Consider the following 15555-nt stretch of genomic DNA (forward strand, 5'->3'; position numbering starts at 1 on the left):
TCCAGGCGTTCCTGCTGCCAAGGATCAGCAAGGATGATTGGTGCCAGCAGCACTCATGAAGTATTTGCTCTTTCATACCTGTGTTAATCTTATCATAGCTGATGGATTTTTTTTCTATTATAAAGGAAAATGTCTGGAATTACACAAGCATTGTATAACTGAGTTGCCCATTTCTCAATCCTGTTAAGTCCCCCAGCCCTACCACGCCGGGTCACTCCTAGCCTCCTGCGCATACCTGAAGTTCACTGCACCATTGCTGGTGTTTGTACATCCAACCCAGGGTGGCATGACAATGTGAGTGATCGAGCACGTGAGTGACTGAATAAGTGAATGATTTGAGAGTTTACTATCAGGTTCATTCGACTTCTATACCTTATGCCAGGGACTCTTACTGTGATAAAATCATTGAGTCATGACTGTACAGAGGAAGGGATTCAGCCCATTGGGTTCATGCTGACTGTCAAACAATCCAATCATTCCCATCCTCTACTCTAGCCCTGCAGCCCTGGAAATTTATTCCCTTCAAGTGCTTTGCACTCATTCACTATTCCTATTTCTTCCACTCATATAGGGAGAGAGTCCCAGTTCATAAGCACGCAGTGTGGAAAAAAACATTCTCCCTCTCATCCTACTTTGAATCTTTGGCACCAATCTTTAAATCCATGGTCAATGGACTCAAAATGTTAACGGCGCTTTCTTCCTCCAGATGTTGCCAGGCCTGCTGAATTTCACCAGCAATTTCTGTTTTTGTTTCATGAAACCCAAGGTCTACATTTTCTCTAATTTTTCCTGTCTGTGTTGAAACCTCTAAGGTCAGTGTGTAGCAATGACTTCGAGAACCGAAAGTCTAAGTGTCATACTTTAAATGCTTTCTTCTCCAGCAGGTTAAGAATTTTATGAAATCCACCCTCCTCTATCGGGTGTACAATTTTCCTATACCCCTGTAGTTAGCTGGAGGTATGAGTAGTGGTCATAGAGTCATAAAGGTATACAGCACCAAAAAAGAGGCTCGTTGGTCCTTCAATTCTGTGCCAGTCAAAACCAACCACCAAACTATTCTAATTCTACTTTCCAACACTTTGCCCATAGCCTCACGTGCCTTGGCATCACAAATGCACATGTAAATATATCTTAAATATGATGAGGGATTCTTCCTCTGACACTCTTACTGGTTGTAAGTTCCAAATTCTCACCACCGCCTGGGTGAAAAAAAAACTTCCCTACATCTCTAAACGTCCTGTCCATTATCTTAAATCTATGTACCCAGTCATTGATGCCTCCACAAAGGGGAAAACTTCTCTATTCATGCCCCTATGCATTTTACACATCTCAATCATGTCCCACCACAATCTTTTCTGTTCCAATCCAAGTCTGTTTCTTCTCTCTTCATAATGAAAACTCTCTAGCCCAGGCAACATCCTGGTAAATCTCCTCTGCACCTTCTCCAGATCAATCACATCCCTCCTATATTATAGATTAAAGAACTGCACACAATACTCTATCTGTGGCCTAAACAACTTTTTAGACAATTACAGCATAACTTCCCTGTTCTTAAAATCTATGCCTCAGCTAATAAGGACAAATATCCAATATGCCTTCTCAACCACTTTCTCTACCTGTTGCACTACCATAAGGAACTGCTGCAGATGCACACTAAGGTCCCTCTGATATTCATTACTTGCCGCGGCCCTACTATTCATCACATACTCCCTTGTCTCGTGTGGCCTGCCCCAATTGCACCACCTCACATTAGTCCAGATTGAATTCTGATCAGCCCACCTATATCCTTTTGTAATTTAAGGCTTTTCTCAATATTTAACACCCACCAATTTTCATATCCTTTTAGTTCAAGTCTTAATCTTTTATATAAAACTCAAATAGCAAGGGCTCCAACACTGATCCTTGTGGCACCCCAGTGGACACAGGCTTCCTGTCACAAAAACACCCCTCAACAACACCCTCTGTTTCCTGTCATTCAGCCAATTCTGGATCCAATTAGCCAAATTTCCTCAGATACCATGAGCTCTTACCTTAACCATCAGTCTACCATGCACTGTTTGACTGAAGGGTCTGTTTCCATGATGTATGGTTCTATGACTATAGTTTTCAAATCTGTGCTGTTTATTATAACTGATGATTTGTTGATGCAAAATCACTGGGAAGGCTGTTCCGTCTTTGATAGTCTTAATAGGTTTAGATCTCCTGACCAGCCAGGTGTGTATTGATACATGAAAATATTAAACGCTAAGAATTCTGCCACAATAAGACTACCTTGCTATATAACAGACCTTATCAAAAGTCTTGCTGAAGTCCAGATGGACCATGTCAAATGCATTGCCTTCATTAACACACGTTGTACTTCTCTTTAAAACATTCAATCCAGTTCATCAGACATGATCTTCCCCTGAAAAAAAAACCATACTGACTGTTTTTGATTAATCCTTGCCTCTCTAAGTTTAGATTAATTCTGCCACTCAGCATTCCTTCAAATCATTTCCCCAACACCAAGTTTAGACTGACTGACCTATAGTTTCCAGGTTCATCCCTTGCACCCTTCTTGAATAATAGTTCGTCAGCCGTCCCCTAACACCTCTTCTGTGGCCAGGGAGGAATTGAAAATTACTGCCAACATCTCTGCTATTTCCTGCCTTCCTGCGCTCAACAACGTGGGACAAATTTCATCCAGGCCTGAATATTTACCTTCTTCTAAGCCTGTTATTAGTGTGTTACAAGAAGTGTTTTGTTATTCTGGATTGTTGTAGAAGGATAAAGGACCTGGAAATCTAATCACTTGGATGGAAATAGATCTTTTGGCCTCCAATTTCACAGGCAAGGTGCACATTTCCAGCTGGATATTCTCCAGCTGCCATATTGAATAAGATGGTTGTGAAGCCACTATCGAAAATCTTAATCACTAATCAGGGATTGTGGCCTCTGCCAGTTCAGAAATGCACACAGCAGAATCTCTAGGCCAAGATTTATTTCTTTGCTGCCAGGTTTAGTAACTGATGGACATCCATATTGCCATTTATACAGCGATGTTAGTCCTGCAAGTTGGCAGAAGGCACACTGCCTTAGCCTTGTTGGTGCCTTTACAGCAAGTTCAACATATCCTAACCAGAATCCATATGTGCTAATTTGTGGCCAGCCTTTCCTACACAAAAATGTTAGATTGTTGAATGAATTAAATTACAATGCACAGGTTTCAAAGAACAAATAGAGTTTTAAAGCAGCGTAAAAATTGCAAGTCAGCACCTTCTTATCATTTCTCACAATTAGCCTATTTCAAAGGAAATCAATGTAAATGAAAAGGTGATGGAATATCAAAGGCTGGGAACTTGCACTCATCAGTTATACACCATCAAGATCTGCCTACGTTACCCTCACATCTACCCAGTTGTACAGAATGTAGACCTATAAATTACCTTCATTCCTTCAGATGTGGATAGTGCTGTGTAATAGTCTAAACAATGTTCCTGAAGGGCACACAATGCCTCATTTGTCACCTGTGAATCGAGCTTCACTGTAATTAATAACTCCTCAAATTGAAACTATTGAATGGGATAACATTGAGATGTTCCATGACATTTTGTTTATAACAATCATTTAATCTCACACACACTGAGCCAGAAAAGACTACCCCTGGGCAGCTGAAAAAGAACCTCCACAAACTCAATCTACAATGCTCTTTATAGCACAAGGAAATTGCTTTGTGATGGCACCTTTCTTCTTCTCATGGCTAAAATCCAAGCAAAATGAGAAATCAGGAACATTTGAAATGTAAAGTGAAGCAATTACCTTAAAGCATGACCATTTTAAGCCTAATTTGTTACTCTACAACAGTGCAGGATCACCCAGTCAGCCAACATATTACAGTGTGAATTCAGCTTCATCCCAATCTGTATCTGCCCACTCTCTGGGAATTTGATAGTGAGGCGATTGCAACAGTAACATTTTAATCTCTGATATTGTGTTTATTTTTGTGCCTTAACTGTTATGCATTAGTGAACTCAGAATGCTCCCACACATGCTTTCAGGGGCTATTGGGCATAATGTCAATCTACATTACTCTTAAAATTTAATAGATTCACATGTGTCAGGACAAGTTGGCCAAAAATAACTCAAGTATTATATATTCCATCTTGTGTACCTTCAGAGAATTTAGTAAAAGACCACCATCTTAGATACAAAGATACTTTCTCATGATCTTTGCGACAAGAATATTTTCATATTTATCTGGCCAAATAACATTCATGGACCAATATGTTATCTTCAAGTCAACAAGTTGTTGGTTGAGAAATGCTACCATGCCAACCCAGAACAAATAAAAACATCATCCAAAAAGCAACAATTGCATAACATGGATTTCAACTTGCTAGCTGTAGAGTGTAAATGTTCTGCTTATCTTGGACAAAACCAGTTATGCATACTCAATGGGTTACACACCTATTAAGCTGCACTTAATATAGCAAGATAGTCTCATTGTGGCAGAATTCTTAGCATTTAATATTTTTATATATTAAAACACACCTGGCTGTTCAGGAGATGTACCCCTATTAAGGACTAGCAAATGCACAACAGCCTTCCAGTGAATTTACCCCAACAATTCATCAGTAGTAATAAACAACACAGATTTGAAAGCTATAGTCATAGAACCATACAGCAGGGGAACAGGCCCTTCAGTCAAACCAGTCCATGCCAAACATAATCCCTCGCTAAACTAGTCCCACCTGTCTGCTCCTGGCCCATATCCCTCCAAACCTTTCCTTTTCACATACTTATTCAAATGTCTTTTAAACATTGTATTTGTACCCACATCCACCAATTCCTCAGGCAGTTCATTCCACATGCAGACCGTCCTCTGTGTACAAAAATAATATGCCCTAATGTCTTTTTAAAATTTCTCTCCTCTCACCTTAAAAATGTGCCCCTTAATCTTGAAATTCTCCAGCCTATGGAAAAGACAACTGCCATTAACCCTATCTGTACCCCTCATTATTTTATGAACTCCTGTAAGATCACCTTTCAACCTTCTACTCTCCATTAAAAAAAGTCCCAGCCTATCCAGCATTTCTTTATAAGTCAAACCCTATACTGTAAGTATACATTAGCTATAGCACATGCTTAACTCATATTCCTCTGAAAGTCTCTGAAACAGTCATTACATTTTTTTTTAATCCATTCATAGGGGGCCATCAATGGCTGGGTTAGAATTTATCTCCTGTCCCTAATTGCCCTTGAGAAGCCACCAACCATTCCAGGACCCATAGCAAAACCCTATCTCCTAAGGAAATCCCTCATGGACAAGATTTGCTTCTTTTGTGACCTGGCATGCATGCACCCTGATGTCCCGAGAATCTTCAAAGGAAGAAAATTAAACAGTTGTCCAAAATTACCAAGACCAAGCTTTGAATTTGTTACTGTAATAGCATATCAAAAATAAAAATACCGACACACGTAGATACGTTTTGCCTTCTGGTGTTCTGACCTACATTTACATCTCAAACGCCATCACTATAAATACACTATCTGATCATTGTCATAATGTTGGTTTTAGGAGCTTACAGTTGTATAAATTGGCTGCTTTGCTTCTATTTTACGCATTACAATAGGAAAACTTATTGCCTTCAAATTGTTTTCGGATGATCTAAGGATTATGAACAATATTACTGTATGTGAATGCACAGCCTGTCTTTATTATTGTTTACAACATTTTCCAGGAACTAAAAGCTGTTAGAGCCATTACTTCCCAAGCCCTGTAAATACCATGTCCACAGGTGAGGTGAGGTGTGTGGGATGGGGTGGGGGACACGTTTGAAGCAAATTTGTTAGGTTCACTAAGATGGCCATCAACAAATGAAAAGTGAAATAGTTTTGGCAGCATAATTAATCCTCTAAGATTCATATGGAAGTTGTTCAATCAGTTTTGAGAATACAAAATCAGGTAAAATAGAATCCAAGCATTGTAGTGCACATGAAGAGGCTATTCATTCCTTCACGGTGATGCTGGTTCTCTGAATGAACAACTCACCTCAGGCTTCTTGTCCACTATCTTCCTATTGCTCTGCACTTTCTTCTTTTGCAGACAACAATCCAACTCACTCTTGAATGCTTCAATTGAATCAACCTCCATCATGTTCTCAAGCAGTGTATCATGGGTCATAACCATTCACTGGGTGACAATATTTTTCTTTGTATCTCCATTTTGTTTTGCTGGAAATTACCTGAAATCTATGTCCTCTTAATCCCTAACCGTTCATCAACAGTTTTCTTCCCACTGTCCAGATACCTCACAATTTTGAAAATGTCTATCAAGTCTCCGCTCAACTTTCTCTTCTCAAGGAAAACAGTCCCAACTTCTCCAATCCATCCACATAACTGAAGTTTCCTACCAGCTTATCTGATGCTACATTCTTTTCTCAATCACAGTTACTTGACAAAAGTGTGAAAATTAAGTAAGAATGGAATATAGAGCTGCATAAATAACAGCTACAATTTCACTTGCCTTCAGTTAAAAAGTTAGATTCAGTTTTAGAAATTATTTGTCTAAGTGATCATGAAGCTTTTGGATTGTAAAAAATGACTTAATGACCTTTAACAAAGATCACCTCACATCCAAGACAAGTCCACATGCCACTCCCATTCTACTTCAGTGTGGCTGACCCCAATGTCCTGTGAAAGCAGCTTGCGAGCTATTCAGTTGTAGCAAACAAGCAAGTAAAGAAGAAGGTCCTCCCTTAGGAATGCCAATTAATGTTAAGTATTTAAGTACCATCGGCTACGGTAATCAATGTGACAGAAACAAAATTTCTGTGCAGCTATTTTTGTTCCATAATTGAATACCAAATCATTAAAACAGCTGCTTTTCTTTCATTCTCATTGGAAGAAATCATGAGTAAGCAACAAACAATTTGCTAACAGTCATTGTGCCACGAGCAAACAGAAATATAGATAAGGTGCTTAAATCAATTTCAACTTTCCCTTCTTCCTGATACAGTCTGGTAAAGTACAAAAGTATTAAAGTGTACAGAACCCAATTGTTTTGCTGATATCTTCTAGGGAAAGAAACCTTCCATGCACACCCAGCTGGCCTATGTGTAAATTTAACCCACATCAAAAGAAATGCTTTAAAACTACATTAGACCAATAGTGTACAGTCTCATTGGGAGTACTATATTGTGTAAGTTATATGAATGGAATAGCAATTCAGAGGCTTGGATTCATAATTAGATTAAGGCAACAGGTTTAAAATCTCACTATGGCAGCTATGGAGTTTGAATTTGGTTAGTTAGATAAATCTGAATAAACTGTATCAGTAATAATTACTATGGAACTACTGTTTTATCATTAAAAGCCCATAGAGTTCATTAACGTCCTTTGGAGAAGGAAATCTGTTGCCCTTCCCTCATATGGCCTAAAACAGGCCTCAGATCTACAGCAATATCACTGACTTTTAGATGTCCTCGAATGTGGCCCAGCAAGCCACTCCTTTGTATTCAAGAAAGCAACTCAACAGTATCGGCTAAATAATTAGTTAAAATGATTTCATCTTATAACCATTAATGTGTAGGTACACGCAATAAATAAATATGGTATGTTTTACATTCTTCCAGAGAAACCCTGGTTTCCTTCCCTATTGTGTGGAGGTGCCAGTGTTATACTGAGGTGGACAAAGTCAGAAATTTCACATCACCAGGTTATGGTTCAATAGGTTTATTTGAAATTGCAAGCTTTTGGAGTGCTGCTTCTTCATCAGGTGAAGTGGCAGAAGCGCACAGGCACAGAATTTGTAGGCGGAGGGATAATGGAGAGATAATTCCAGGTCAATGGTGTCAATGGATACATACAAACAGGGTGAGTAGAGTGTTGATAGGCTGATTAACAAGTCTTTGCAGGTGATCAAAAGTGTCAAATGGTATGAGTAAAGTGTCAACAGCTGAAAACGAGTTACGGGATAACCTATGAACCAATTAATTAAGGCAGAAAATCTATTATCTATTATCACAGATTCTAAAAGCCAATAAAATACCACTAGAGACATTGTCTCTGCTGTTCCATAACAAAAACCATCCCAGGTATTAATTATTCTCTGCTGGAAAAGTCTTTTCCTGATATCAGTCCTCAACTCACTTTCTGCTTTGTCTGCATGACCTTTCCTTGTCCCATTTAACATTGTATACAGCTTGGCAAAGTCCCCGTTCATTCACTTGCCATCATGGTCAAAGTGTCTAAATGGGAGATTTTCGTCTGAGGACCCAAAGGCACCAGACAAGCATGGCACATGTAAGGTGCATTTTGCCAGCAGATCTCTTGGCACACTTCTAATGCAAGCCCAGGAGCTGAGATAGTAACACATACAGCCCTGTGGCTATACAACTAATCTAAACCATCAGACCTCACTGGCTATTGGCGAGTGCAGTAAAGGTGTGCTCAGGATCAGCGCCGGTCTAAAAATCTCAAAGATTTTTGGAACCGAGGACAATCAGTGCCAAAAAGGGTCATTTAATTCATTTTATATCCAACTAATCTCGAGGTTGTCAGATGCTCGGATATCTTCACGTTTATCCTCTCCCTGCATCACGAGGTAAAAAGATTGCACAATTTTTACATAAGCATATGTCAGGTCATTGATTTTGTATTATATTCTTGTGCATTATTCTTGCCTGTTCTACACAGGGTACTAAAAAAAAGTTTGAAAAAAATACATTTTTTCCAGATTGAACAAACAGGATAGATCAAGATGGGAGCAATGAGCAAGTTCATTTTTGCAGCCCTTAGTAACTAAAGCAGCAACATACCCACACAGTTGTTATTCTCATCCAGGGTGTAGCCAAAACGACAGACCAGAGATCTCGGTGGAATAGGATACCTGGGTATTGACGCTGGTTGGTAGACTGAAGTTTCAGAACGTCCTGTTTGTGAAGATGCAGGGTATGTGGGATTAGATGGTCCATTTGCCAGGACGAGTGCAGCAGTCCTTGGCAAGCACAAGTATCCTCCATTGTGATTGATGCATCTCATATCTCCTTTACAGGCATCCGGGATGGTTTGGCACTCATTAATATCTGTGGAAATTTAAAGAAAAAGAACAATTGATCAGTCATGTTACCTTCATCACCTTGTTTAAGGATTTCCTTCCCCTTATCAGCCACTTGGTTTTATTGAGTCCCTGAGTGGTTGGCACAATAAGATCTCTCTCTTCTTCTTCTCTACTTCTTAAAAGGTAAAATGATTAATTGACCAGGCCACTGCCATGGTTTGTGAGATGTTGATAGACCTTAGCAGCGCCATCACACATGTGTGCACAAGTTGCACTGTCAGAGTGCCACCTTTTGGTAGTGATGATAAATCACAGTCAATTCTTCAGATTCAGATGGAGGTTAAAAATTTTACGGCACAATGTGGAAGAACAGTTGGCTTATGAGCTGGTCAACATTCCACCTGCTCAAAGTATTAGCCCTGTGCTGGTTCTGTGACAGCAATTTCACCTCTCAGTCAAAAATTGATTATTTTAAATTAAAACCAAAAGAACTGTGGATGCTGTAAATCAGGAACAAAAACAAAGTTGCTGGAAAAGCTCAGCATCATTAGCAACTCCTTCGTGTGTCCAAGTCTCTTTGGGCTCTATCCTGTCACTTATTCCCTTACCCAACCACCTCCCTATTTTCTGCACGTTTCCCCAGCCACTATCAGTTCTGAGGAAGGGTTACTGGACCCAAAACGTTAACTCTGTTTTTCTCCTTCACAGATGCTGCCAGGCCTGCTGAGCTTTTCCAGCAACTTTGTTTTTGTCACTAAACAGAATATCTGTTTATGAATCTTATTCCCCATTGTGGAGTGTCACTCTACTTGTCTATTTTACAGTGCTGACTACACTTCAAATGTACTTTATCGGTGGCAAAAAACTTTGGACATCTTAAAATCATGAAATCACAGAATCATAGAATCTCTACAGTGTGGAAATAGGCCATTCAGTCCATCAGACTTATACTGACCCTCCAAAGAGCGTACCACCCTGTCCTGGCACCCCCTTAACCATATCTCCATTACCCCACATTTACCATGACTCACCCATCTAGACACTAAAGGGCTACTTTAGCATGTCCAATCCACCTAACCTGCACATCTTTGGACAGTGAGAGGAAACTGGGGCATCCAGAGGAATACCATGCAGACAAGGGGAGAATGTGCAAACTCCAGACAGACGCTCAATGGCATTATGATGTCTTTCAACCAATAAATCCAAGGAAAAATACCATTCATTCACCCCATTGCTTGATCTTTTCCCAACGTGATAGTTTAAAAGAAAACAACAATCACTTTGCATCAATATAATTCAACATGTAAGAGGAATGTTCACAACATGTCATAAGACACGCATCCTAGAAGTCTTACCTCTGCATTGTCCAGTTGAACGGTCCAAACGGTATCCATCAGAACACTGCTGGAAATAAACACCACAAAACAATTCTTTTAGAACAAAGGAACAAAAAGGAAGTACAGCACAGGAACAGGCCCTTCCGCCTTCCAAGCATGTGCTGATCATCATGCCCTGACTAAACTAAAAAAAACCTTCTTCCCTTTTTCGGTCCATATCCCTCTATCCCCTCCCCATTCATGTAACAATCCAGACCAATCCCCTTGTAATTGAAACTTCAACTCTGGGAAAAAGCCTCCGACTATCCACCCTATCTATGCTGTCATAATTTTGTTACCTCTATCAGGTTTCCTCTCAGCTGTCATCTTTCCAGTGAAAACAATCCGATTTATTTCACGTCACTTATTTAAAACATGCATCAAAATAAGCAGTGGATATTCATTTGCTGATTGTGGCATTCACCAGCCAATTTTTATTCAAGTCATTCTCTTTACTCCCAAGTCCCCATAAATTATTACTAAAACTCTGATGCAGATTTGCATTTAGGTGTTTAATTTCATCTGTGGTAATTTTTCATTTAAAAAAAATGTGCATCCTCCTTGGTGCAAAAACATGTTCCTTCAGGATTTCAATAACTATTATCAGTGTCTTAGCAAGTCCACTTACTGCACACAGATATTAAAATGGAAATACAAACAGGAGAACAAAAATGCATAATAGTTGGGACATTCAGGGATTTTCCCTATGGGCAAAGCTGAAGCAGTGCTCCCCTCAATGAAAAGCACAATTCTTCTCATTTGTCAATATCTGTCCTTCACAACTCTAACAGACACCAATTAAATCTTAAAGGTAGAAGTTACTACATGTGTTGATCACAAATGAACATTTAGTACCCGAACTACATTATGTGTAGACTATTTTCTAGGCACCCATGAACCCATTTCTTGCAAATGGGGAGGCCCTTTGTTAAGTGCATGTGCACCAGTGTACGTGAGTAAGGTTAATTCCAGCATTTATAAGCCTTACACTTCACTATTGCCTTTCAATCCAATTGAGCAATTGTCTGTTAATTGTGTACAATATTCTGATGGCCCTTTAATGAGCCTTACAAAGTTCAGATATTTCTATACAATTGCAATTCATTTCCCTTTTGTAAGAAAGTTAACATTTTCCAGTCTTGATCTGCTTGCCTACTTCTGAGTATGGGAGATTGGCAAGCTTGGTGGAGCCAAGCTTGTGAAAGGATCAATAAATGAGGATCAAGTTGAAAGTAACATTGTTATAAAAGACACCAAAACTCAAATCAGTATCACGCTGTAAATTCATACCATTCTGAAAGTTACACATTTAAGATGAAAAGTTGTCTATGGTGTGTTCAGCTTGGAAAACTATTGAGCAGTTTCCAGAATATACAAATAGATATTTGTAAGGAAGAACAGGAAGACAAACTCTCTCTCTCTCTGCCTGTCTCTCTTGTCAAACTAAAAAAGTCAATGTCTGATGAAAGAACAACCTTGATGAATCAACCATTTAGAATAGAATCCCTACACTGTGGAAACAGGCCTTTGGGCCCAACAAGACCATCCGAAGAGCATCCCACCCAGACTCACCCCATCCTCATAACCCTGCATTTCCCGGGGTTAATCCACCTTCCCTACACATCACTGGACACTATGGGCAACTTAGCATGGCCAACCCACCTAACCTGCACATCTTTGGGCTGTGGGACAAAACTGGAGCAAACCCAAGCAGACTTGGGGAGAATGTGCAAGCTCCACACAATTACCCAAAGCTGAAATTGAACCCTGGTTCCCAGAGCTGTGAGGCAGCAGTGCTAGCCACTGAGCCACTGTGCCACTCCAAAGCAATCAAGGGTTTCAGCAAATCTCATCACTACTGAAGAAACAGGGCAACAGCTGCAGAATTGGAATTCAACTTTCAATCTTATGACTGTAGGACTCTATAAACATTAGGCATCAATTGCCTTTTCCGCACTGTCTGTACTTGACTACCCTCCCCCATTCCTTCCAAGCTTTCTATCTGTGTTGTATGTTTTTGTGCCTGATGTCACATTTGCTTATACTTTTTGGGTTTAATAGGTCATCAAACACCACTCACTTTCCTTCAAGAAAACTTTAGAGTTGGACCTGCTTTATTTTTGATCTGGTTAGCAAAGATTAATTGAAGTGTGAAGTGAAAAAACATTAAAAATATTTGTTTCTGCCAATTGAACGGGGTCTTAAAAGAAAGGACCACATTCTCTCCTCCTCACGTGGTTCTAACACCTCAACCATGCACTCATGTCCCATCCCCCCAACTGCTACAGCCTACCGCCTCTGTTCTGAACCCTAGCATCGATCATATCTCTGACCACATCACTTCTCCCATCTCTGACCACAGCCATGCCCAACATACCATTTCTTAAAGTGACCATGAATGCCATTGCCCACTTCCAAACTTGTATTCTTTCAAACATTGACATATTTTGATTCGGCTCATGTCAATTACTCACACATTGAACCTCATATCAATAGGACAATGTCACCCCTTCATTCTCTTTCTCTTGGTTAAGACTCTGTGGTAATTACCGTAAATGACACAGCTGAATCAATCTCCTGAGCCCATCCAACTCTGATCAGCAGCACCATCAGTAGCAGTATAGTCAACATCCTGCAACCAAGAAAGGAAAGATGAATAATAGATGGTGAATAGTGATTCCACCATTCATTCCTTCCTACCACACACATATTTACACAAACAACTCACCAAAACAAAACACTGCTTTCAATAGACTCCAGAATCAAAAATGCTAGATACCACATGGACTCAAAATTTTATAAGAGTTAGAGAATAGGTTCAGATACATAACTTCTTCGTGTGTGAATACTGAAGACCATTTCCTGTTCTGATGTTCTAGTTCCCAAGCTTAGGACAATAAAGAAATATACTTATGCAGCTCCATTCACTTTATGACCTAATGTATTTTGTTGGGAGGTTGGTTAGCTCAGTTGACTGGGCTGCTGGCTTGTAATACAGTGTGATATTAACAGCCTGAGTTCAATTCTCACACTAACTGAAGCCACCATGAACGTAACATCTTCTCAACCTCACCCTTCAAGTGAGGGATGGTCACCCTCAGGTTAAACTACCATCATTCACCTCCCTCTAAAAAAAGAGCAGGCATATGTTCCTCTGTGACAAAGGTTACCTTGCTTTGAAATACATTTTCAAACCCTGAACCACTTTAGTACCACAGGTAATGAGTAATGACTATCGTGAAAAAGAGAGAATTTAATCAGCTACCTATGACATTCGACAGCATTACAACTGCTTAATCTCCCATCATTGACATTGGGGGTTACCTTTGATGAGACACTTAACTGGACCAGCCATACACATGCAATATTTACGAAGGGCCTGTACTCTGCTGAACTGTTCTATATTCGAAGACCAGGTCAGAGGCTGGGAATTCTGCAGCATGTAGCTCATTTCTTGATTCCTGAAACCTTCAACAGACATAAGTGGAATGGAATACTCCCCACTTACCTGCTTATCTACAACTCCAACAGCACTCACTGACATCCAGGACAAAACAGCCTTCTTGACTGGCACCCCAATCGCTAACTAAAAAATCCCCTTCAGTAACAGTAACATCTGTGAGGGAGCAGCTCAGGGCGGGAGACTACAAAGGGGCACCAATGCTCAAAGACTTCAACACTTAACTTGGGACTGGGTAACCGAGAGGTATATAATTCATCTTCTCATAACGAGCCCACATTGCATTTGAAAGGAAAGTGGAAAGAAAAAATAAGCAGTGACAAACAGTAAAGCCACTAGTGTGTAAGAAACTGACCTGTTTCTGGCCTGAAGTTTAATTTGCTGTAAATTAGAAAAGTATATTTTTTTGAAGAACTGACTTTACTTGAAATGTAAAAATGCAAAAATGTGAGCTCTAGGTTTCAGAACTCAATCAGCAGTTTCTGAGCCATGAGATGGAGCAGTTCGTGGGTAGCCCAGTCAGGGAGGTTGTCACACCTCAGAAATGGAATAGGTGACTTCAGGGCAATCCAAGAAACAAAGGCAGTTAGTGCAGGAGCCGCCTTGGGTCCCAAACATAATTGGTTTTCCATTTTGAAATCTGGTTATGGCAGTTATTCCTCAAGGAATTGTAGTCAGAGCCAAGTTTGTGGCATCCTGAGCAGCTTCGCTATAGAGGAAAGGGGTGGGAAAGAAGAAAGTAGGAGACATAATGATGGGGGATTGATTAGCTCTAGCACCTCTGTGGAAGTAGATGTGACTCCTGGATTGCATATTGCCTCTCTGGTGTCACAGTAAAGGATGTCACATGGCAGCTGCAGGACATTCATCCCTAGGAGGAGGAACAGCCAGACATGTAGTCCACATCCATGCCAATGGCTTAAGGAGGAAAGGGTAAATGATCCTGCAATCAGAAAACTTATAAGTAGGATCATAACCCGAGTAGTCTCTGGATTTCTCCCAATGCCACATGCAAGAGAGTGCACACATAAGAGGATAAGACAGATGAGTGTGTGGCTGGAAAGGAGATTCAGGAGGAAGGCCTTTAGATTCCTAGGACAATGGGATTGGGTTCGGCACTAGGCAAAATGGTACCCAGACAGATGACTGCATTGTACCTGAATAGAGCTGGGACTGAGTTCCATATGGGATGTTTTGCCAGTGCTATTGAGTGGGTTTTAAATCAACTTGGCAGGGGCCAAGAGAGGACATTAGAAAGGAATACCACGATGCTCAGAATACTTAGAGAGACTAGTATAGAAAATGAAAAGTTAAGAGATAAAGTCCGAATAAAGGAGATAATATGGAAGATTAGGATAACTCTGCATATGTATATAAATACACAGACTATAGTAAATAAGGCGGAGAAGCTAAAGGCACAGATTGCCATGTGAAAATGTGACGCTGTGGTGATAACAGGTATGTGGTTCAAGGAGGAGCAACACACAGTGTTAAATATTCCTGGGTACAAAATGTTCAGGAAGATAGGAAGGGATGGGAGGGAGGAAAGGCATCGCTGTTGGTTAATGAGAGCAATGCAGTGCTGGAGAAAAAGGATGTCTCAGAGAGCTCAAGGACGGAATCAAATTGACAAGAGTCAAGGAAGAATCATATTGTTCAATCTGGTCTACAGACCACTG

The 15555-nt window shown here is 40.2% G+C and overlaps 1 protein-coding gene across 3 annotated transcripts in view; it reads right to left on the reverse strand.

Moving 5' to 3' along the window:
- The window catches only part of fbln5 (fibulin 5), an 89761-nt gene that overhangs the window by 62538 nt on the left and 11668 nt on the right, over window positions 1-15555 (reverse strand). For 2 of the 3 annotated variants that reach the window (XR_009446223.1, XM_048538223.2), the window contains exons 2-4: window positions 12967-13048; window positions 10396-10444; window positions 8799-9065 (exon numbers count right to left, since the gene is read on the reverse strand). Coding sequence is in view for 2 of the 3 variants with exons in the window: in XM_048538223.2 (XP_048394180.1) it covers window positions 8799-9065; window positions 10396-10444; window positions 12967-13047 (397 nt within the window). In the remaining variant the exon portion in view is untranslated. The remainder of the gene's footprint in view (window positions 1-8798; window positions 9066-10395; window positions 10445-12966; window positions 13049-15555) is intronic. The other variant, XM_048538224.2, reaches the window with a different exon arrangement.

This window comes from Stegostoma tigrinum, chromosome 10, assembly GCF_030684315.1.
Source record: "Stegostoma tigrinum isolate sSteTig4 chromosome 10, sSteTig4.hap1, whole genome shotgun sequence".
NCBI classification, from domain to species: Eukaryota; Metazoa; Chordata; class Chondrichthyes; order Orectolobiformes; family Stegostomatidae; genus Stegostoma; species Stegostoma tigrinum.